Here is a 25,197-nt window from a genome sequence, read left to right on the forward strand (position 1 = left end):
AGAACACACTCACTGAAGCGCATGCCAAAATACCAAAGAATCCAACTCGATGTACCATTGCATGGACATAGACCTTGCACCTCTCCATTGCCCCCTGCAAACACACAATAGCTAAGTCTACCATGTCTGCCTACAGAATCTTCCACACTCAGCACTATGAAAACAGGCAAAACATTCGGCGTAGCAGTATGTGAGGGCTTATCAATGGCTTATCGAGAAAATACTAGTAAATGATAAAATTACCTTTTCCAGAGTAATATGTCAACAAAGAATTTAAATAGAAACTGTAAAATAAAACAGTATTAATTACCTGTTCGTAATAAGTTGTTCGATACATCATTTTTTAAATACACAAAAAAATATTTTAAAGGTTGACTTGCAACAAAATTACATTACAGTTATTTGGTATCAAAAGATTCACCAACTCGGCTGTGTTGTAGGTGCAAAATATGTGGACATGTCATTACAAGCTATTAAAAGCTAAAAACGAACAGTTAAACGAGACCGTTGTAGTTTGGATTCTCTTTTCAAAACGGCTCAAATGTGACGTAGTTGTAGGAGATGGCTTCTGTTTACACTTTCAAGCCACCTGATTCGTCGAAATATTTTCACAAATATACTTGACGCATTCAATAAAAATATGTCTATTGTTCTTACGCGTCTAGTTTATCGTCATTGTAATGCTGTCACTTTCAGCACTGATATCCTATAACCTACCGCAAAAATTCTTTTAATTTTTAACCTTAGCTCGATGGAGTACATATCATTGTCTGATAAACATGACGACCCTGTTGGTCACCTGTGATAATCAAAAAAAGCTGCACAAATTAATCACTAAGTATGGGTCACATGATCAGATTACGACTAAACGATTAGACCAAGCCGAAACAAAACTGTAAAGTAGCGATTATCTATATTTGAAACGGGGTCTTCGGTAAAACCCAAAGTGTTTGCCATAAACTAGTGCTGCGAGAAGTTTAACATTGAGCCTTTTATTGGCCTTTCAATTCACGTGAGAACATCATGTGACGAAACAATAACCAAATGTAATGAATGCGTCAGAGAAATAAACTGATTCCAATCTACGGCGGCTTTTCGTTTTTGAGCTTTCAAGAGCTTGTAATGACATTTCCACATATTTTGCACATACAACACAACAGAGTAAGACATGGTGAATCTTTTAATACCAAAGAACTGTAATGTGAATTTTGTTGCAAGTCAACCTTCAAACAAATCTACCCTATGTGAACCCTATGTGGTAAGTTGCAATTGCAAGTTTAAGCGTTTGGATAGACTAGTTCTTCTCAGTAATTCTATCATCGTAACCCAAAAACAGATACAACTAACTCCTAGTACGCTGATTAGTAAACTAGGAATGAAGTACTTTAAGCACATAAATTACATAATTTTTTTATTATATATTTCAATACATCAGAGTCTTGGCTTTCGAATGAGCCTATATTCAATACACAAAGAATAATAGAACTATGAAAAACGGGGTGTCAAAAGTACGTCCTGCAAAAAAAACACTTAGTTCAGGTACTCAAAATGTGGTGTCATAATTCTCATTTAGCCTTAGGTCGTCGATCCCTTTCGCTGCCATTGAGGCTGCGTTTTTCTGTGACAATCGGTGCTGTTAAACCCGGAGAGCGCCAATAATAAACTAAGATTCTAGATAATCAACAATGCCCGCGGTCGTGCTAACGCCCGACCAATACAAACACATGTTCTGGGTTTATTAATTATGCTTCAATAAATTTACTGTCCTTGATAAAGATAACGAAATCACATCGATTAAATTATGACCTGCGGTTGCGTGGCCCTAGGACTAAATGTCAATCGCACTTTCGCGAGATCACGCAACACTTGACATTAATTAGTCTCAGTCATCGGGAAAATATAGTACGGTTCTTGGAGTCGGAGGTACTTATAGAAATAATATGTACATGGAGAACTAATGACACTGATTCCTTTGTTATCTTCATTCGTTCTCTAGAGTTGTCCTACCTTTGCCTGCCACTAGCGTCATTATCATCACTTTCGTAGTTGATAAATAAGCGGTAAGAGCACACAACAACGAATATGAGAATTGTGACGTCACAATTTTCGAGACTATGCAAGTAAACTTTTTCGCGGTAGAGCTCTGGGGAAATCCTATAAGCGCACACCGATGTCTGTCTCGCCATGGCAAACAATAGCTCATTCGTAAGCCAAGACTCTGATGTATTGAAATATACAATAAAACAATTATGTAATTTATGTGCTTTAACAACAGATACAACTAACTACCTGTATGCTGATTAGTAGACTATGTATAAAGTACTTAACAAAAGATACAACTAACTACCTGTATGCTGATTAGTAGACCAGGAATGAAGTACTTGACAACAGATACAACTAACTACCTGTATGCTGATTAGTAGACTATGTATAAAGTACTTAACAACAGATACAACTAACTACCTGTATGCTGATTAGTAGACTATGTATAAAGTACTTAACAACAGATACAACTAACTACCTGTATGCTGATTAGTAGACCAGGAATGAAGTACTTAACAACAGATACAACTAACTACCAGTATGCTGATTAGTAGACTATGTATAAAGTACTTAACAACAGATACAACTAACTACCTGTATGCTGATTAGTAGACCAGGAATGAAGTACTTGACAACAGATACAACTAACTACCAGTATGCTGATTAGTACACTATGTATAAAGTACTTAACAACAGATACAACTAACTACCTGTATGCTGATTAGTACACTATGTATAAAGTACTTAACAACAGATACAACTAACTACCAGTATGCTGATTAGTAGACCAGGAATGAAGTACTTGACAACATATACAACTAACTACCAGTATGCTGATTAGTAGACTATGTATAAAGTACTTAACAACAGATACAACTAACTACCAGTATGCTGATTAGTAGACTATGTATAAAGTACTTAACAACAGATACAACTAACTACCAGTATGCTGATTAGTAGACTATGTATAAAGTACTTAACAACAGATACAACTAACTACCTGTATGCTGATTAGTAGACTATGTATAAAGTACTTAACAACAGATACAACTAACTACCTGTATGCTGATTAGTAGACTATGTATAAAGTACTTAACAACAGATACAACTAACTACCTGTATGCTGATTAGTAGACTATGTATAAAGTACTTAACAACAGATACAACTAACTACCAGTATGCTGATTAGTAGACCAGGAATGAAGTACTTAACAACAGATACAACTAACTACCTGTATGCTGATTAGTAGACTATGTATAAAGTACTTAACAACAGATACAACTAACTACCAGTATGCTGATTAGTAGACTATGTATAAAGTACTTAACAACAGATACAACTAACTACCTGTATGCTGATTAGTAGACTATGTATAAAGTACTTAACAACAGATACAACTAACTACCAGTATGCTGATTAGTAGACTATGTATAAAGTACTTAACAACAGATACAACTAACTACCAGTATGCTGATTAGTAGACCAGGAATGAAGTACTTAACAACATATACAACTAACTACCAGTATGCTGATTAGTAGACCAGGAATGAAGTACATGACAACAGATACAACTAACTACCAGTATGCTGATTAGTAGACTATGTATAAAGTACTTAACAACAGATACAACTAACTACCAGTATGCTGATTAGTAGACTATGTATAAAGTACTTAACAACAGATACAACTAACTACCAATACGCTGATTAGTAGACGAGGAATGAAGTACTTAACGACTGATCAGGTAGCTAATTTCTGACTTCTACATAAAATACTATAAAGACTATAGAATAAAAACTACAGCACTGCATATTAAATATATAGTATAATAGTATACTATATACAGTCAAACATGGATAACTCGCCCACGGATACCTCGAACACATGGTTAATTCGAACGGTTTCTTTGGTCCGTTCCCACGTAATGATAAATTGCTATAGATAACTCGAACTAAACACTGTTAACTCGAACTGTTTTTTTGCCCAACGGCTACCGAAACGGTTGTTATCGCTTTAGAAAATCACTTTATTCCAAGCCATAGAGGTAAACCTCAACTTTTCGTAATTCATAAGCGTCGTTATTACCACCATCGGCAAAATATTTTTGTCAACGACTTTTCTAAAAGTTTGGTGAAATTTGATTTATACCAAACATCCGCTTAGCGATCGCCCTTCGGAAGCAAGGTAAAATGAGGTAATCTTTGCATAAACTTCAAGAAAAATCGGCAAAATTGATCGCGGGTAAAACGATCAAAAGAAAAAGATGTCTTTTCTTTTGAGCATTTCAACAACGATCAAGTTTTGCCAATGTCAATCTAAAAAACGTCTTGGCAATAACACCACCTTAAACAACAAACCAATCTCAAGTGATAGAAAAATCTCTATATTTTTTGATAAAAATGTTTTAAACTTTACATTAGAAGCATTTAATTTGAAACAAGTCATTTGTGCTTTTGATTTATATTACATGTATAGTTTGTATATGTACATGTATCTACTAATAAATAAGTAAATACATGGACTTGTGACAGTGCTCTGATAACTTGAATGCTCTGATAATTCGAACACTTTCGCTCGGTCCCGTGAAGTTCGAGTTATCCATGTTTGACCGTATTAAATATATATATTAAAACTACTAATCCTGAAAAGTGAGTGTATTTTTGTTGAATAAGATTCAAATACAGAAGTGAAATGTATTCTAGTAATTGAAAGGGAGAGAATAACATTATGGTGGTAGTAGAGTATGTTGAATATTATCTAGGCCAGCTGACAGTCTTTGGCAACGGCGTCACTCTTATACTAAAACTTTTGAAAGAACAGAACTTGTACTCATACAAATCAATGCCACTGCAAAAAAATCTTGTATCAACAGCTGAAAGTCTGAAAAACAACCAACTTACATTTTTATTTGGCTACATAATCTGGCAAGAGAAAAAAAGGCAAGCGCCATTAAGACATGCCATACATGATCGAACCACGCGCTGCCGCGCTCCGCTGTCACCGAAGCCTAACCCTAGACTTTGGAGTCCCAACCGACAGCATCGTTCTATCTGCAGTATTTATATTCAACAATGGTAGAGCTCATAGCAATGTAAAGTAAGTCTGCTATGAAGTCACGTAATACGCCTCGATACACGAAAAGTTTTGGTGAAATTGCCATTGATTTACAGAAACAAAAAATTTATCTTAAAAAACTGGAAACTATATTATATTTTTGTCACACCTGAACCCACTGCACTGGCACATACCTGTAGTAAGTACGTGTATGTGGGTTTCAACGTTTAATAACGGTCGACTTAAGCTTGAGAAATAACTCCTAAATTATGCCATTTAATGAGAACATAATGAGTACAATTCGTTGTACTGAAATATTAATACTTTTGCTGCCTTCAGAATTATCAATTGGAATCAGATTCAATTCCTGGTTGGCAGACAAAACTAAAGGGTGACACCTTTCTGTAAATTTTGGACCATTCCGTCTGAATATGCCTGTAAAATCCATAGACCATTCTATCAGAGTATGTCTGTAAAATTCTTAGACCATTCCATCTGAATAAGCCTGTGAAATCCATAGACCAATCTATTTGAATAAGCCTGTGAAATTCATAGACCATTCTATCTGAATAAGATTGTGAAATGCATAGACGAGTCCATCTGAATAAGCCTGTAAAATTCATAGACCGTTCCATGTGAATAAGCCTGTGAAATTCTTAGACCAATCCATCTGAATAAGCCTGTAAAATACATATACCATTCCATCTGAATAAGCCTGTGAAATTCATAGACCAACCTATCTGAATAAGCCTGTGAAATTCATAGACAATTCCATCTGAATAAGCCTGTGAAATTCATAGACCGTTCCATCTGAATAAGCCTGTGAAATTTTTAGACCAATCCATCTGAATAAGCCTGTGAAATACATAGACCATTCCATCTGAATAAGCCTGTGAAATTTATAGACCATTCCATCTGAATAAGCCTGTGAAATTCATAGACCATTCCATCTGAATAAGCCTGTGAAATACATAGACCATTCCATCTGAATAAGCCTGTGAAATCCATAGACCAATCTATCTGAATAAGCCTGTGAAATCTATACCATTTCTTTTATAGAGGCAGGATCATTCCGCTCCTTCTCCTCTATGTGAAGTATTTCTTCTATATCATCATCATCTATTTCCTCTTCGACACCAGACAATCTCGCAGCTCTCGCCATGAAGTATGGTGGGAGTTCACCTATGGCAGTGCCCATTCCCTGCCCAATCAGATAATTCTAATTGTACCATTGGAGTTGTACACAATTCTAACTGTACATATACTGTGACAACTTGTTTATATTACTAGCAGTTGCTCATATAACTACATATGCTGTTACAACTTGTTTATATTACTAGCAGTTGCTTACATAACTACATATACTGTTACAACTTGTTTATATTACTAGCAGTTGCTTACATAACTACATATACTGTTACAACTTGTTTATATTACTAGCAGTTGCTCATATAACTACATATGCTGTTACAACTTGTTTATATTACTAGCAGTTGCTCATATAACTACATATACTGTTACAACTTGTTTATATTACTAACAGTTGCTCACATAACTACATATACTGTTACAACTTGTTTATATTACTAGCAGTTGCTCATATAACTACATATGCTGTTACAACTTGTTTATATTACTAACAGTTGCTTACATAACTACATATACTGTTACAACTTGTTTATATTACTAGCAGTTGCTTACATAACTACATATACTGTTACAACTTGTTTATATTACTAACAGTTGCTCACATAACTACATATGCTGTTACAACTTGTTTATATTACTAACAGTTGCTCACATAACTACATATACTGTTACAACTTGTTTATATTACTAACAGTTGCTCACATAACTACATATACTGTTACAACTTGTTTATATTACTAACAGTTGCTTACATAACTACATATACTGTTACAACTTGTTTATATTACTAACAGTTGCTTACATAACTACATATACTGTTACAACTTGTTTATATTACTAGCAGTTGCTCACATAACTACATATGCTGTTATAACTTGTTTATATTACTAACACTTGCTTACATAACTACATATACTGTTACAACTTGTTTATATTACTAACAGTTGCTTACATAACTACATATACTGTTACAACTTGTTTATATTACTAGCAGTTGCTCACATAACTACATATGCTGTTATAACTTGTTTATATTACTAACACTTGCTTACATAACTACATATGCTGTTACAACTTGTTTATATTACCAACACTTGCTTACATAACTACATATACTGTTACAACTTGTTCATATTACTAACAGTTGCTCACATAACTACATATTAGTGCTGGGCACGGGTAGTAATACTCGTTGAACTCGGGGGTTTAACTTCTCTCGAGTATCGGGTAATAGAGATTTCGGGTTTTCCGGTCTTTCGGGTTCAGGTTTTGACTTTCGAGTTCGGGTTTTGGTACACAGATCCGTCGGGTACTGTAAACAAAAACTCGGTCTATTGCGCCCTGCGCTCTTAGTCTGGGGGCCACAGGGCATTTCTGTGTCATTTTTGCTAAGGAGGCACGACAATGGGTTATAACAAGTCTTTAATTTAATAGATAGAATAAAGCATCTCATAACTTATTTACCATACCTACCAGAGATCTTGTAGTCAAGCAGTGATTACTTGTTATTAAAACGTGAGTAGAAATACATCAATCAACGTTTATTTGCGCAATTAGCCAAATCGACTTCGTAAACAAATCTATGCCTTTTTTAATACGGCGCATGCTCGCTTTCACCGATAACACATAGGTCCTTAGTCTGTTTCCGCTATCGCCTTGTTAGAAACTGTCACCAGCGTTGGTAGTAGCAGTGAAAATTTAATAACTCTGTTTAAATTGATTACCACATCTAGCTATTATGGATTACATAATTCATTATAACCAAGTTTTACTAAGGCAACAAGCCTTACTAACGGAAAAAGCCGATAATATAAAGTTTTTTTTAATGATATTTGGAGCACCATCTACAGAAAGTCAGAGAGGAACATAGAACATGCTTAAGTATTAAGCTACCATAGACCCTATCTCCTGCCACCTGTTGACACGAAAATATCCTGTGGCCCCAGACTATCTTGACTGTTTAACAATCCACCGGTTAACGCTGCGAGTACGAATGTCAGTCGATAAAAACTGAAAAATGATAAATAAATTGAAAAGAAATATAATTGCTTTGTAAATTTGAAGATATGTCTGTTTAGAAAATTTAAACATAAAATTCATATTAACAAACCCGATACCCGAAAAACCCGTAGGCAAAGAAATACCCGAGCCTAGCACTACTAGCTACCCAATACTCGAAAAACCCGAACAGAAGGGGGCGGAGTCTAAACCCGTTGGCCCAGAAGTACTCGTGCCCAGCACTACTACATATACTGATACAACTTGTTTATATAACTAACAGTTGCTCACATAACTACATATACTGGCACAACTTGTTTATATTAATAGCAGTTGCTCACATGACTCGCCTTCAAGAAGTATTTCGTAAGTTTTACTAAATTCAAAATAGAAGAATTGTTAGAAATTGGCACAGCGCCATAACTTGAAAATGAGCAGCGCAGAATTTTTGGCTCTACAGCAACTACCATAAAACACAATTTAAACGCCATGGCACTTTATTTTTGAACCCTTCCTTTGCAATAGCGTTTTCTTAGAGGTGACATTCAAATAGAGGGTGGCGCTGTATTTTTTGGCTCGTCATTATTTTAGGATAAATTTAACCTTTTTTATAGATGAAGCAATGCTAGTGTCCTATATTTTGAGCTGTGCTTCGGGCGGAGCGACATTAATGCTGTTGACCTCAGCCTTCTTGCAAAACTGCCTTTCATACACGTTGAAGCATCAGACTGTGTTGAGCAAGGAACTACGTTGAGTAAAAAATATTAGCAGGATACAGTTGTTACCTATTTCGATGGTGTTGCTTTCAAAGTTTTAAAGAAAAAAATGAAAAGCTTTGGAGTTGGAAAACGATCTTTGGTGCAGCAAAACTATGGCTGCTACCACGCCATGTGGTGTTGCTGAAGAGCATTTTCATCGTTCATCAAAATTCTTCAAAGCCTTCTGGTAAAATAAACCACAAAACCATGAAAACAGTGGATTGGATTTTGACCTTAAGGACTTGGAATCAGAGTGTTCTGATGATTGTGACAATCGATGTCCTCAGGAAGACTCTCACTAAATTATGGCAACCAATACAGCAACTACAAAATAATTAATTGTTGCTAACGTAGCCAAGGCATTATTAGTACAATTTTGCGGACATTTCCTACTGATCACTTTCTAGTATGGGTTGGTAAAGATAAAAGAATGTTGTCAAAGTGGTGGTCGAATAGTGGTGGTGACGTTCAATTGAAGGGTGGTGCTGTATTTTTCAACTTTTATCCTATAGTGGTGTTCTATTAGAGGTGGAGTTTAAAAAAACATGGCGTTCAAATAGAGATATTATGGTATATTTATCTATGAGCTTAAAAAAGAGCACAGAATAAATGATAAGTGACCCACCCACATCATGGCCTCCAAACGTACTTTACCCATGATAGACCAGAGAGTAATTGGAGTTGCCTCTACTGGTACAGAGGGACATTCAATTCTGCAAAAAGGTAGACAAAGACATATAGCATACACTTGGACATACACGTAGACATACACCTACGTATCACATACTTGTTACGCATATACATACTCATACAAGCCATAAACCATACACACTTCATACAACTTCACCCATCTAAAAATTCACAACTTTTACCCAGTTTGAAAAACTGCACTTAGTAAAGGAGTGATAGCACATGTTGTCTCGCAGATACCAAAGATTTATGAATAAGGATGTCCTAAACACTGCAAAATGGCCAACAAAAGTAAACTTACTCGGACGGATAGGGTGGCTCTGGAAAGTTCAGTGAATTGCATTCATATGCTGCTAAGGTTACCTGGGCAATAAAAGGACCCTGCAACAAGAATGATGCAAACTTGCTGAGGTAAATGAATAATATTAGTAATAGCAATTTTATTAGTATTACTAGCAATATCAGTGATACTAATATAGACCATATTTATTAGTATTACTAGCAATATCAGTGATACTAATATAGACCATATTTATTAGTATTACTAGTAATATCAGTGATACTAATATAGACCATATTTATTAGTATTACTAGTAATATCAGTGGTACTAATATAGACCATATTTATTAGTATTACTAGTAATATCAGTGATACTAATATAGACCATATTTATTAGTATTACTAGTAATATCAGTGATACTAATATAGACCATATTTATTAGTATTACTAGTAATATCAGTGATACTAATATAAACCATATTGCTTAGTATTACTAGTAATATCAGTGGTACTAATATAGACCATATTTATTAGTATTACTAGTAATATCAGTGATACTAATATAGACCATATTTATTAGTATTACTAGTAATATCAGTGATACTAATATAGACCATATTTATTAGTATTACTAGTAATATCAGTGATACTAATATAGACCATATTGCTTAGTATTACTAGTAATATCAGTGGTACTAATATAGACTATATTGCTTAGTATTACTAGTAATATCAGTGGTACTAATATAGACTATATTGCTTAGTATTACTAGTAATATCAGTGATACTAATATAGAACATATTTATTAGTATTACTAGTAATATCAGTGGTACTAATATAGACAATACTTATTAGTATTACTAGTAATATCAGTGGAACTAACATAGACCATATTTATTAGTATTACTAGTAATATCAGTGATACTGATATAAACCATATTTATTAGTATTACTAGTAATATCAGTGATACTAATATAGACCATATTTATTAGTATTACTAGTAATATCAGTGATACTAATATAGTACAACTATAACTTTACTCTAATTACGCAATTTAATGTAAATTTATTTCTTCGCTATCAGTTTATTTTCATAGCATTTATAGCATAGCATATAGTATAGCATTTTCATCTCGCACAATTTGAATCGCTCAAAAATAAAAGCAAATATGCAATTGCCAATGCTAGTACAGTGAACCCTCATAATACGATTACCCTGATATACGAATGTTTCAATTTACGAAGTGGAACATGATGATTTTTTCACTTCACGATACGAGTCTTATTTCACCATACGAATTTAACAAAATTTTCGCTCGAGTTCAAATTTGGCAGTCGGTGTACTTATTATGTACATCAAAATAACAAAGACACCGAAATGCTGTTTGCCGAAAATATTTTTCCAATGCCTGAAAAAACATGATGACCGATTTCTCTCAGTTCAGCAATTCTTGTGTGGAAAACGGTAACATTTTTCCTTCAAACCAGTAGCAAAGTTCGAGTTGCGATCCCTTCATTCAAACGGTCTTTTGTATGAAGGGTCTTTTACCGTCTTACCCTGGCCAGACAATTTTTTTAAATCTGCTAACAAAAGTCCACTTCGTTATGAAAACAGCATCATTCGGGTTTCCGCTAAAATTTTTTTTAGTAAAAGCGAAAACAGACACTGACACAATTTTAGTGATAAAAATTTAAAAATCAGTTAACTAGTTGAAAATAAATACTAAAATAGCTTTAAGTGCGCGTTTGCTACTTTGTGTGCTACTTTAAAATTTGTTGGAGCAAGTAATTGTTTTATTTCATTCTAAACTTGAAGGCATATTTTCGTTTTATATCTATATTTAACAATATTACATAAAAGCCCATTGCACTCATCGATATGTCTGCTACAGTTTGCATCCAAAACTGGGTTTTTTGTGCAATAGAAAAGCAGTTACGGGCGTCGATCCATTGTAAGATCATATTACCGCAAGGATGCTATAAAATAGTATGCTATAAATCTGCAAATTTTTAAGTTATATAGTTCATCAAATCCTACAAATATATATTCAAGAACATGTGACATAAACGAATCATACTTATAATACATAAAAAAAACAAAAACTAAACTTTTGGAAACCAAAATATCTACATCGTTTGGTCGACCAGTTGCGTTCTGATTGTTACTTTTGATAGAACGCACATCTTCTGTCTGTTCAATACTTTTCACAATGTCTTTTGCACAATGTCTTACCACTTCTTCTGTCCTGATGAACTAGTCAATATTAACGCCCAAACAATTTTTTAGCAGAGCAAAACTTTTACCCATTGCATTTCACACAAATAATGAAAAACCTTTAACTGCACGTGAGGTTAAGCATAACCTCACTTGCCTAAAACTAGTCGTTCATATATCATCTTGTCAGCAGTTTTCTACTGATCACTTGCTATTGTGGGTTCTTAAAGAGCAAAGAACGTCAAAGTTGCGGTCAAATGGAAGTGGCGTTCAATTGAAGGGTGGTTACCGCACTTTTCGGACTATTAGCCGCTACTTTTTTCTGACGATTTGAGCTATGCGGCTTATATAAGGGTGCGGCTATTCTGTGGCATTTTCTTTCACCGCTTGGGCGCATTAACCAGAATCTCCAGTTGTGCACCTCTAGCGGTGAAAGAAAATACGAAACAAAGCCTAACGGTACTGTTCCATTAGACACTAGGTTCAAAAGCGTCGGTCAATACGAAACAGTGCCGCTAGGCACTGTTCCGTTTTAAACAGCAAAGTTGCTGCCGCGTTAAAAAGCACCGTCCTGAGTTCTGCGGCCTATACAAAGGTGAAGCCTATGTATTGTGTTAGTATCAGTTTTTGGAGAATAAAGCAAATGCGGCCTATATAGAAGTGCGGTTTATAGTCCGAAAAGTAAGGTAATTTTTCCACCCTTCTCCTGTAGTAGCGGTCAGATAAAGGTGGCGTTCAACTAGAGATTTTACGGTATCCTCATATCAGCAAGGAAAAATGTCAATTAAATAATCTGCAAGCAAGTGAGATAACTCCTGGAAAATTACAAAACAATGTTTTTTAGTGAATATCATAAATATGCCTCAAAGATGTGTATCCAGCAGAATTCTTCAGACTATACTTACAAGAGCACTAAAAATACACTGAAGACATAAGACACCGTACATTTATAAGCTAAAATGATGAATACACCTACCAGATATAAAACAAATGTGTGGAGACCCGTTCCAAGTCCAACAGAGGACATAACTCCAAGAAGTACCCAATATGACCACCATATAACTTTTTTCTCAATGCCAGCAACATACTGCAACATATAGTACTAAAAACTACCCATGCATGATGAAGCTTGCATCAATCACTCACATCAACCCTCTTTCTGTAAGAACTGTCAAAGTTACAAAACAAAACCTTATATGCAAATACATGTACATCTTTAACAAAACCTTATATGCAAATACATGTACATCTTTAAAAAAATCCTTATATGCAAATGCATGAACATCTTTAACAAAACCTTATATGCAAATAAATGTACAACTTTAACGGTATGCACAAAATTTTCAACTAGTTTCTTATCATAATTTGACAAAGGTCTGGTCCAATTTATAAACAATCACAAAATTGCTAACTAGAGTTTATTTTCAGTGCCAAAGGGGTGAACTGATGAAAATTTAAGAGCGACTTTGCATTGGTTATCCGGAGGGAGTAACTCCCATCTATAGTGGCCATATAGGATGCACTCAGTGATAGATGGGATTGCCATCATGTACCCCTCGCAATTGTACAAAAATTCCAGTGGTTTTTGCAATGAATGAGGTACACAAGACCTACTGGCAAAGAGCTTGTTGACAGCGGATACTTTGAGTAAGTATCTGCTGCCCCGGTAGTAGTTATTAAAAACTGTAGCCTGGAAGCTTTTTCAATATTCTGAGGTTTGAGGGCTACAATAATAGATCACAAGTTGTATAGCAAAATTACTTGACTTGATGTGTTAAAAATATTGTAACCGAATTCGTCTGCGGGTTGTTTTCCACCATTCAAGTAACTGCCAAGTAGATCGAGCAACAGACAAATGGAAAGGATAACTTCAAACTAATGAGTGTGAGTCCAGATATTTCGGAACACAGTAGGAGGTAATATAAACTACTGTATGTCATAATATAGCATCACTTGCAACTGCAAGAACTGAAGTGAAGCTTGCTAAGTGTGAAAAAGCGTTTACGAGGCTTCAATCAGAGGCCAGTGAATAACGAATTTATATATTGCTCAAAATTGGTCATATGTGCATTCATCGTTTTGATTGTCCAGCTATAGCTATTATTTTAGCATTGCGCCCATGCTTTACGAAGCCCCTGTTAGGAAATTTCGATGTAAGGCGTTATCATATTTGATATACCGTAACCACACGCTAATTATTTTAGCAAAGCGCCCACACGTTACGATGCCTCTGTTAAGATTTTTTTTTCGTAAGGTTCAATTACTATATATGGGGTCAAGGCCAATTCTTCTCACGCGGACATTTATAGGAAAAGCTTCTTCATTCTATTTTTATTCGGTCAGACAAAGACAGTACGATATCTCATTTTTACATTTGCACCAGTATCAATTGTGTAGTTGTTTTGTGTAATTGAAATAAATTAAGAGGAAAAATAAAAACAACTGTGAAGGTTTTCAAACTTTGTCAAATAATGGTAACTTTCAAACTTCACATCATGAGGAAAGTGTTTTGTGAAGGCCAAATAAAATAAAAATAAAACAGCCATAAATAGGTTTAGATGTAAATGTGAAATAAATAGCAAGTGATAGCTAAATTAAGTCTGTTTTGCTACGATTACAATAAAATATGATTAGGTAATGATACAATTAACACGAACTGAGAAAACAAAATAAAAATCCTGAATATGTTCAATAATAATAACCATTATTGCATAGAAGTGTGTGCGCGCGTGTATATAAATAAGGTTACTGTTCCACCAGAAGCTATCCATCAAAACTTTGAATATGACGATACTGGTAATAAAAAGGTCTTTGCACAGAAAATTGATTTGTATTTTACATATAACAACGTTTGTCATTCTAACTTTCAAACTACATATCATGAGAAAAGTGTTTTGTGTAGTTGAAATAATTTGAGAGAAAATAAAAACAGCTGTAAAGATTTTCACACTTTGTCAAACAACTTTTAAACTTCATATCATGAGGAAAATGTTTCGAGCAGATGAAATAAATTGAAAAAAAATAAAACGGCTGTAAAATGGTTTAGATATAAATGTGAAATAATTAGCAAGTAATAGCTAAATTAAGTCAGTTTTACTACGATTACAATAAAAGATGATTTGGTAATTATACAATTAATACGAACTGAGAAAACAAAATAAAAAGCCTGATTATGTTGAATTGATAACAATTCTTGCATAGAAGTGTGTGTGTATAAAGAAGGTTAACGTTCTATCAGAAAGTTTGTGTGTATGTGTTTCGGTTTGTCCAGCTATAGCTATTGAAATTTAGGAATGAAATATCGGTTTCATGCTGGATTTGAACTCGGCGCCTTCTGTTCACCATGCAAATACCTTACCAATTAAGCTATGCGAAATGCATTGAATTCTGAGGGATACATGCCGTCTTGTAGGTTACAATAGACATAGCATTCTGCGTTATGTATTGCAAAATGACTAAAGCTTGCTCTCACAGCTCTCACAGCTCATATTGGTAAGTTTGGTAATACGGAGTGGATATGAATGTGCCAGGCTAATGGCAAGTGGCAGGCAACTACATTGCCTGCAACTGTTTATAAGCAGTTTTTAATACCCATGCAATGCCGGACATTCGTCTAGTAGACTTATAAAATTGCTAACACATCCGATCAAATTATTTACAAAAAGCTTCACCGTGTAAAAAAATGTTGTTTTTCTAAATTTCCGGTTCTCTGTTTCTGTGCTTTCAAATTAGCATGTTAAACCATAACTGTCACGTACAACTTTTATCGGATTTGCTAGGTAAATCAGACACGCTGATTCCAATTTTGTGCTCAAAATAAAGATTAGTCCACTAACTTTCAGAGTAATGAAGGCTTTGTTACAGTGTTTTAATATCAGTCTCGAAAACAACACGATCCGCACAACAAGCTCCGCCCATAAATACGTGACGTAGCCTAGCTTTTTAGGAAGGGATGTTTAGACCGATTTAGAATAATAGAGATGGATGTTTTAAAATCCATTAGGCCTACTATCTAAATTCAGCCTTAAAAATAATCTGTCTTTTTTGAAAGGTAGATGAACTATTTAACATTGCATATTTAAAAATGAGCTCAAAAAAGCACGATAACAAACGCTGGCTTGTGATAAAATCGCGCTTTTTTGAGCTCATTTTTCTCGACGTTCAGCCTATTTAAACATCATGTAACAAGCTACGAGCAATTTTAAATAGTTTCCATACTTCTCATAAAGGACTGAGATTATTTTGCAGGCTGGACTTAGATGATAATGGGTTTTAAGACACCCATCTCTATTATTCTAAATCAGACTAAACATCCCTAACTTCCGTTCCTAAAAAAGCTAGGTTTCGTCACATATTTATGGGCGGAGCTTATTATGCCGATTGTGTTGTGTGCGAGACGAATATTGAAACGCTTTAAAAAAGCCTTAATGACTTTGAAGGTTAGTGGACCAATCTATATTTTGAGTACAAAATCGGAATCAGCGTGTCTGATTTACCTAGAGAATACGATAAAAGTTGTATGTGACAGTTATGGTTCAAGTCTTAAGACATAGTGAACAAGTAAAATGATCATTGCAGTCGTTAGTACTAAGCAGCCCTATCAAATTCAAGGTTGACCCAATATTGAGCCCAAATAGTTTCGTTGCTTCTGGGTTTTGGTTACTTTAGCTGCTTCGCCCAATCGAACATCTGACATCAAGAGATTAAACTAACTGCCCATACGAACATCTGACATCAAGAGATTAAACTAACTGCCCATACGAACAGTTCTTTACAGGAACAGTAAGGCGTAAGTACATACCTGTTGATGCCATCCATCCACCTGGTAGGAAGTAGCCAGGACGGCCAGGAATGCCAAAATGAGTAGACACTTCCCCATATTTTCATAGAGCCTAAATGATGGCAATGCACAGACACTAACAATTTGATGACGCATAGTCTTCAGAAAATATGATTCTAAATACTCGATCTGATTTAGACACTGATTCAGCGATACTTGAGATCTTCTGTCGAGTTGATTTGATTGGTTGATTGATTTTTACAGAAAATACATGAACACAAAATAAAAAGCGTGCAGAGAAATTACTTTTGAGATGAAAATTTTCACAGGTTTGCAAGCATTATCATGCATAGTAATTCTAGCACAAGCAAGTGTGAAAAACAGACATTTAAATTTCTAAACTTCCATTTTGAAATTTAGATACAATAGACGCTCCTACAACATAAATAATCCGTTCCAGAAACGTTTACGTTATAGCGATTTTATGTTGTGAGAACAGTAAAACACATGTAAATTGCCTAATCCATTCCAAAATCTTCCCAAACTCAACCCTTTGTCATGCAAAAAGAAAAAACTACACTTAACTTTTTAATTTGTTGGCTGTATCGTAACTGTAATATTAGTAGTTTACATCAACAACTTGTCACCTTTTTTTGATCAACTTCACTGGTTTTATAGACAAAGATTGCGGTGATTTTGCAATAAATTGATGGGAATGCACATATTTGAAGTTAATTTACAACAATTTGTTTATTTTTCTGAGACAGCCAAATTTATTTTGAAAAGTAAAAGTAATAACATTTTATACGTCTACAATAAAGCAAAACAAAAATATATTTTACTATAGAAAAGAGCAGTGTCTACCTGTTCATCTTCAATCTGTATGTAAAGGGTCAAGGCTAGGATAAAAGAGAATTTTTGGTGATAGTCCCAACTCGTGACATTCAGATTGGCGGACCGACGCTGTAACACCTCTGCACCAATCAATCGCCTAAGTATTCATTAACAAATGCGCAGCTACTTATTCTCTGTTTTATCAACACATCTAACGGTCTATCACGACAAACTGGAAACTCACATAGGTTGTATATATACCCTAGGACACTTTTATTTCGCTAGTATTTAGTTTCGTGAGTAGCACGCACAGTAAAATTTCGCTGCAACTTAATTTCCCGGCTCTGATGAGTGCGAAAATATAGTGATGTGAAAATAAATGCAGTGGAACAAACAGATTAGATTCCTCAGATCCAGTTCGCTAGTAAGAAAAAATGGGACTAGTTTGTATTTGTAAACCGCAGGTAGAAATGTGTGGATGAGATCGATAATTCAATTTGAATTCAATTCAATTTGTTTCTTGGACTATCAATGATGTCTAGGTCCCTCTCGCCGTGACTCTCACATGTCTTTCACACTCAAGTCCCAAGAAGAAGAAAATAGATAACAACCAACTTCACAACCAGAACTGTATAACATGGTTGGACCTGGTGAGGGTTGCTATTGTTTTTGGTTGGTAATAAAATTCATCACTACAATAATTATTATTCAATTTTATGACTTCACCTACCAGACTTTCAGCCTCATCAGTTACAAATTCAGTGACTAAACTGATATCATCATCTTCTACATTTGTCTTGGCTTTTCCAAAAAAACTCGTTAACTTAATTTGCTTTGTCATGCTGCTCATTCGGTGTATTAACTATGACGAGTTTACCAGAAATACCCAATGAGCCAACCTCACACGAAAATTACCTGCATTTCTAATATGACGATTTTATTGTGGATATCAATGAACAAAGCTATTTAATTTAGCGTTTTCGTTCGTTCGTTATGATAGTTTAGTTTCGCTCATGAAATATTCGCAAGAGGATGACTCCGCGAAAATGCGAAAGTTAGATGACGCGAATACATAAGTGTCCTAGGGTAATAAATATAACGTTTACATCATTTTTTTATCACAAATGCGGCGAGATAGGTTACCATTTAAATCGAATTTGAGAAATTGCCCCTACTTGTCACTATGTTATATGGAAGTTTTTTAAGGGGTACAGAGCAAAATTTTTGCGTAATTTTTTTATGTTATCTGAAATTTACATTATTTGGATTTCACGTTATATGAGGTATACGTTATAAGAGGTATACGTTATATATAGGAGGTATACGTTATAGGAAGTATATGTTATAGGAAGTATATGTTATAGGAGATATACGTATAAGGAGGTATGCGTTATAGGAAGTATACGTTATAGGAAGTATCGTACTTTTCGGACTATAAACCGCACCACTATATAAGCCGCATCTGCTTTATTTTTCAAAAAATGATAATAAAACAATACATAAGCCGCACCTTTGTATAGACCGCAGAAGTCAGGACTGCTTTTTAACGCGGCAGAAACGTTGCTGTTTAAAACGGAACAGTGCCAAACGGCACAGTTTCGTATTATCCGACGCCTTTTTACATAGTGCCTAACGGAACAGTACCGTGAGGCACTGTTTCGTATTTTCTTTCACCGCTAAAAGCGCACTAATTGGAAATTCCTGTTAATGCGCCCTAGCGGTGAAAGAAAAAGCCACAGATTAGCCGCACCCTTATACAAGCCGCATGACTCCAATCATCAGAAAAAAGTAGCGGCTAATAGACCGAAAAGTACGGTATACGTAATAGGAGGTATACGTTATAGGAGGTATACGTTATAGGAGGTATACCTTATAGGAGGTATAAGTTATAGGAGGTATAAGTTATAGGAGGTATAAGTTATAGGAGGTATACGTTATAGGAGGTATACGTTATAGGAGTATACGTTATAGGAGTATACGTTATAGGAGTATACGTTATAGGAGTATACGTTATAGGAGGTATACGTTATAGAAGGTATACGTTATAGGAGGTATGCGTTATAGGAGGTATACGTTATAGGAGGTATACGTTATAGGAAGTAGACGTTATAGGAGGTATACGTTATAGGAGGTATACGTTATAGAAGGTATACGTTATAGGAGGTATACGTTATAGGAGGTATACGTTATAGGAGGTAGATGTTATAGGAGGTGTACGTTATAGGAGTATACCTTATAGGAGGTATAAGTTATAGGAGGTATAAGTTATAGGAGGTATAAGTTATAGGGGGTATACGTTATAGGAGGTATACGTTATAGGAGGTATACGTTATAGGATGTATAAATTATAAGAGGTATAAGTTATAGGAGGTATAAGTTATAGGAGGTATACGTTATAGGAGTATACCTTATAGGAGGTATACGTTATAGGAGGTATACGTTATATAAGGTATACGTTATAGGAGGTATACGTTATAGGAGGTATACATTATAGGAGGTATAAGTTATAGGAGGTATAAGTTATAGGAGGTATATGTTATTGGGGGTAGACGTTATAGGAGGTATACGTTATAGGAGTATACCTTATAGGAGGTATAAGCTATAGGAGGTATACGTTATAGGGGGTAGACGTTATAGGAGGTATAAGTTAAAAGAGTATACCTTATAGGAGGTATACGTTATTGGAGGTATATGTTATAGAAGGTATACGTTATAGGAGGTATACATTATAGGAGGTATACGTTATAGGGGTTATACGTTATAGGAGGTACACGTTATAGGAGGTATAAGTTATAGGAGGTATAAGTTATAGGAGGTATAAGTTATAGGAGGTATACGTTATAGTAGGTATAAGTTATAGGAGGTATATGTTATAGGAGGTATAAGTTATAGGAGGTATAAGTTAATGGAGGTAGTATATACGTTATAGGAGGTATACGTTATAGGAGGTATACGTTATAGGAGGTATAAATTATAGGAGGTATAAGTTATAGGAGGTATACGTTATAGTAGGTATAAGTTATAGGAGGTATATGTTATAGGAGGTATAAGTTATAGGAGGTATAAGTTAATGGAGGTATACGTTATAGGAGGTATACGTTATAGGAGGTATACGTTATAGGAGGTATAAATTATAGGAGGTATAAGTTATAGGAGGTATAAGTTATAGGAGGTATACGTTATAGGAGTTATACGTTATCGGAGGTATAGGTTATAGGAGGTATAAATTATAGGAGGTAGAAGTTATAGGAGGTATACGTTATAGGAGGTATACGTTATAGGAGGTATAAGTTATAGGAGGTATAAGTTATAGGAGGTATATGTTATAGGAGGTATATGTTATAGGAGGTATGAGTTATAGGAGGTATAAGTTATAGAAGGTATAAGTTATAGGAGGTATAAATTATAGGAGGTAGAAGTTATAGGAGGTATACGTTATAGGAGGTATACGTTATAGGAGGTATAAGTTATAAGAGGTATAAGTTATAGGAGGTATAAGTTATAGGAGTATACGTTATAGGAGGTATACGTTATAGGGGTTATACGTTATAGGAGGTATACGTTATAGGAGGTACAAGTTATAGGAGGTATAAGTTATAGGAGGTATAAGTTATAGGAGTATACGTTATAGGAGGTATACGTTATAGGGGTTATACGTTATAGGAGGTATACGTTATAGGAGGTACAAGTTATAGGAGGTATAAGTTATAGGAGGTATAAGTTATAGGAGGTATACGTTATAGTAGGTATAAGTTATAGGAGGTATATGTTATAGGAGGTATAAGTTATAGGAGGTATAAGTTATAGAAGGTATAAGTTATAGGAGGTATAAGTTATAGGAGGTAGTAAAAGAGTAATGCTTTATTATCACGACCCAATAGGCCGAGGGCAGCAACTTACTTCTTGGTGTATTTGAAAAGAACACATCTACACTCTAGTAGGAAGTACCAGAATGTGTAAAGAGGCTTCCACCACAGTACTAGGCTTGATCTTTCAGTTTTCTCTTGCATCTTCATCACGCTGTTACTTGTCCCCAGCTAAAACGTACCATTTAGAATGCTTGTCTGACAGGCATTTCAACTGCTAAAAGCTTGACTCTTGCGCCCGCGAGGTAATATTGCTAGTAATAGCAATAATAGCTACTATCTAGACTCTAGAGATACAACTCAATGAACCTTTGACCTTTGCCAACAGTGGCTCGATGAGTCAGGCATGTTATATTTAGGAGCGTTACTACTCTTGGGAAACGAAAGGTGCATCGGGCACTCAATCATAGTGGGACCTAATCAGAACACCAAAAATCAGAATGTTAGATACCACGTGACTGGATCAATTTGTACCTAGCAAACCTGCTAGAAATGGACCTATTGGCGACAGAACCAGCATGATTGTTGCTAGCGTTTTTAGGAACAGCATAAAGCCTTGCATGTTTCAAATTAATTGAAAAGTTCTACTGAATGTCATAGGAAATGGCATTTGGCTTTAAATCTTAAAAAACTCACATTTAAATTGAAGTTACATTCAATAACTTCATTTTAGTATGTTTTAATACATTCAATGAACTTCAGTACTTCAACTGCAGTCTGCAAAAAGCAGGACTAATGATCGCATCGCACAGTCTCCTTTCCAGTGATTGCTGAACTGGTGCTCTGGCACCTGGCAGCCCATATCTACCACTGTTGTCTGACTTATTTACACAAGAGCTTATTTACACTCATGCCAGACTCAATAAGATCCATTGTGATTTGACAATACGTTATCTCTCACTAATATTATTCAATAATGAAGAAAATGGAGAGTCATCGACTGTTGATAAATTCCTCACAGTTGAGAAAAGCAAGTGATTTCCGATCTTTAAATACAACATAAATACTAATATGACACGAGATAAATGCTTGCAAGAATGTACTACTGATTTACAAAACTGAAAGTCACGCTCAAAACATGTGAAGATTACCACAAATCCTTGTGTGTAAACTGCAACGATGTAGATGCGACATTTAAAACATTAATTTAACCTTGCCATATGAGTTATTCGCCAAGTGTACCGACTTTGTCATCGCACACCTCGTTAGCGTGTTCGCTAAAGAGGTGTGCGGTAGAACAACGAGTGTTCTTGCCTTAGCAGAGAAAGTGTTACACTTTTAACAAACCGCAGTGATCAAGTAATCAGTGAGCACATTTTGTAAGCCACGTCATCGAGCACGGCAAAATACGACGCTAAAATTGAAAGTGTGATAGTAGATTTGGAAGCTACCAGCGGAAATGCTGCTGCCGGTTTTGTATACAACGAAAAGCAACCTGACGAATGGAATCAAGTGTCAGGGATGTCACATGACCTTGAATAATGTCATGGTCACTGTCATGTTCTTTATGTCAGAACAAGTACTCGATATTTCCTAGCGACCTATTGTTGAGTAAATTATTTTTAGCCTATGTACATTCCACAGATATAGTAAACCCTAGATATGCGAATAATCAAATCAAGTGAGGCCTATAATTAGCATGACGCAACGTTACGGTGATGTGTAAAGCGAATCAGCTGATCTATTAAATCCTATTGACTTTGCACTAAAAACTGATCAATTTTTCATAGTTTGTGCATGTGAGACTGCATATTTTATTGATAATATATAAAACTGACTTTGGATGAGAAAGGCAAGAATCTAGACACATGGTAATGGATAATACCAATGATTTAGAAGCTTGATATATCATTACCAAACTTAGAAGCATCTATATCATTGATAATACAAAGAGTGACCAAATAGAAATTAAACCAAAAACGAACTAATGAGTCAAATGAGATTTAGAAGCAGTTAAGCTGGACCACTGTATTAAACACCCATTATTAAACACTGCATTAAACACCCATGAGACGTGACTGAAAATAACTAGACGAGATAGTTTTTGTCTAAGGCTGGTTGAACTAGATTTCTGCTTTGAAGCGGCATAGTGTATTCTGATTTTCATATAGCGATTTAATAGTTTTGAGTAGATTGGTGGCATGCACTGTGCATGAGACAATAATTCTCCTAGACATCCATCCACCGATGTAAGCTCTATATTGTTAAGTTTATTGTCCTTTTTCAGTGTTGTGATCAAATAATTTTGAATCCTATTCCTCTGCTCTAATCGACAGACTCTCCGCTGTAGAGTTCTGATTCTTCTTTTTAATATTGAGATACGTGTGATAGCAGGCTGTTTAGGTCTACCACCGCGTCGGCAGCTCGTTGTCGAGGCTGTAGGTGTGTCCTGATTGCTAGAAGCTGCAGGTTGCTCATCATCATGGATAGTAGTATCACCAGTTGTAGTATTTTCAGAGTCTGGTATTATGGTGCTGGCTGCTATCTGAGATGTTCTTCCACATTTTGGTAGGCTTTCTGTTCTTATGGTTGGTGTCTGTATTTTCACAGCTTTTGGCTGAAGGTAGGTTGGATAAGCTGTAAATATGGTAGGTATTGCGTCAGATTTTAGCATTGGTTTTCTTCCAATACCTGGTGGAATCTTGTAGCAGTCTTTCTCAACATGTTCACTGCATAATACAGAACTTGATGTTGGAGCCCAATCCTGTCTTCGCACCGCCTTTACCCAAGCATTACGGGTTTCAGTTCGTTTCTCGTTTGAAAAGCGATGAAACACCAGATCTGGGCATTTCTCAAGATTGCTTGAACATCCATAGGCACAGCACCAGTTGTGGCTTGACTTTTTCTTAGCCTAAACATTAACAATACATACATGTAGTAGAATGAATATCATTACATTACTTGGAATGAGACAAAAAAGGCATTCGATCAATCATGCCAAGCTAGATTACAACCCTATCAGCTGAGAGACAAGTTTGTAATACAGTCAAACATGGATAACTCGAACTTCAAGGGACCGAGCAAAAGTGTTCGAATTATCAGAGCGTCCAAGTTATCAGAGCACTGTCACAAGCCCATGTATTTACTTATTTATTAGTAGATACATGTACATATACAAACTATAATATAAATCAAAAGCACAAATGGCTTGTTTCAAATTAAATGCTTCTAATGTAAAGTTTAAAACGTTTTCATGAAAAAGTATAGAGATTTTTCTATCACTTGAGATTGGTTTGTTGTTTGAGGTGATGTTATTGCCAGGACGTTTTTCAGATTGACATTGGCAAAACTTGATCGTTGTTGAAATGCTCAAAAGAAAAGACATTTTTTTCTATTGGGGTTTTACCCACGATCAATTTTGCCGTTTTTTCTTGAAGTTTATGCAGATTACCTTACTTTACCTGGGATTCGTTAAGAGCAACACTCCGAGGCAGTTCAATTAGAAGTTTTACGAGGTTTTACGGTACATTCTATATCACTCACGCTTTTTTAATAGATACTTATTGAATGTACACACGTATTCTGT

General features: G+C 35.2%; 1 protein-coding gene across 2 annotated transcripts in view; it reads right to left on the reverse strand.

The window, feature by feature from the left end:
• The window catches only part of LOC137388958 (vacuole membrane protein 1-like), a 71,978-nt gene that overhangs the window by 20,866 nt on the left and 25,915 nt on the right, over positions 1 to 25,197 (reverse strand). For both annotated transcript variants that reach the window (XM_068075470.1, XM_068075469.1), the window contains exons 3-9: positions 21,706 to 21,842; positions 16,993 to 17,083; positions 13,168 to 13,278; positions 9,995 to 10,074; positions 9,629 to 9,716; positions 6,144 to 6,299; positions 14 to 94 (exon numbers count right to left, since the gene is read on the reverse strand). In XM_068075470.1, the coding sequence (XP_067931571.1) occupies positions 14 to 94; positions 6,144 to 6,299; positions 9,629 to 9,716; positions 9,995 to 10,074; positions 13,168 to 13,278; positions 16,993 to 17,083; positions 21,706 to 21,842 (744 nt within the window). The remainder of the gene's footprint in view (positions 1 to 13; positions 95 to 6,143; positions 6,300 to 9,628; positions 9,717 to 9,994; positions 10,075 to 13,167; positions 13,279 to 16,992; positions 17,084 to 21,705; positions 21,843 to 25,197) is intronic.

This window comes from Watersipora subatra, chromosome 2 (assembly GCF_963576615.1).
Source record: "Watersipora subatra chromosome 2, tzWatSuba1.1, whole genome shotgun sequence".
In the NCBI taxonomy this organism is placed as follows: domain Eukaryota; kingdom Metazoa; phylum Bryozoa; class Gymnolaemata; order Cheilostomatida; family Watersiporidae; genus Watersipora; species Watersipora subatra.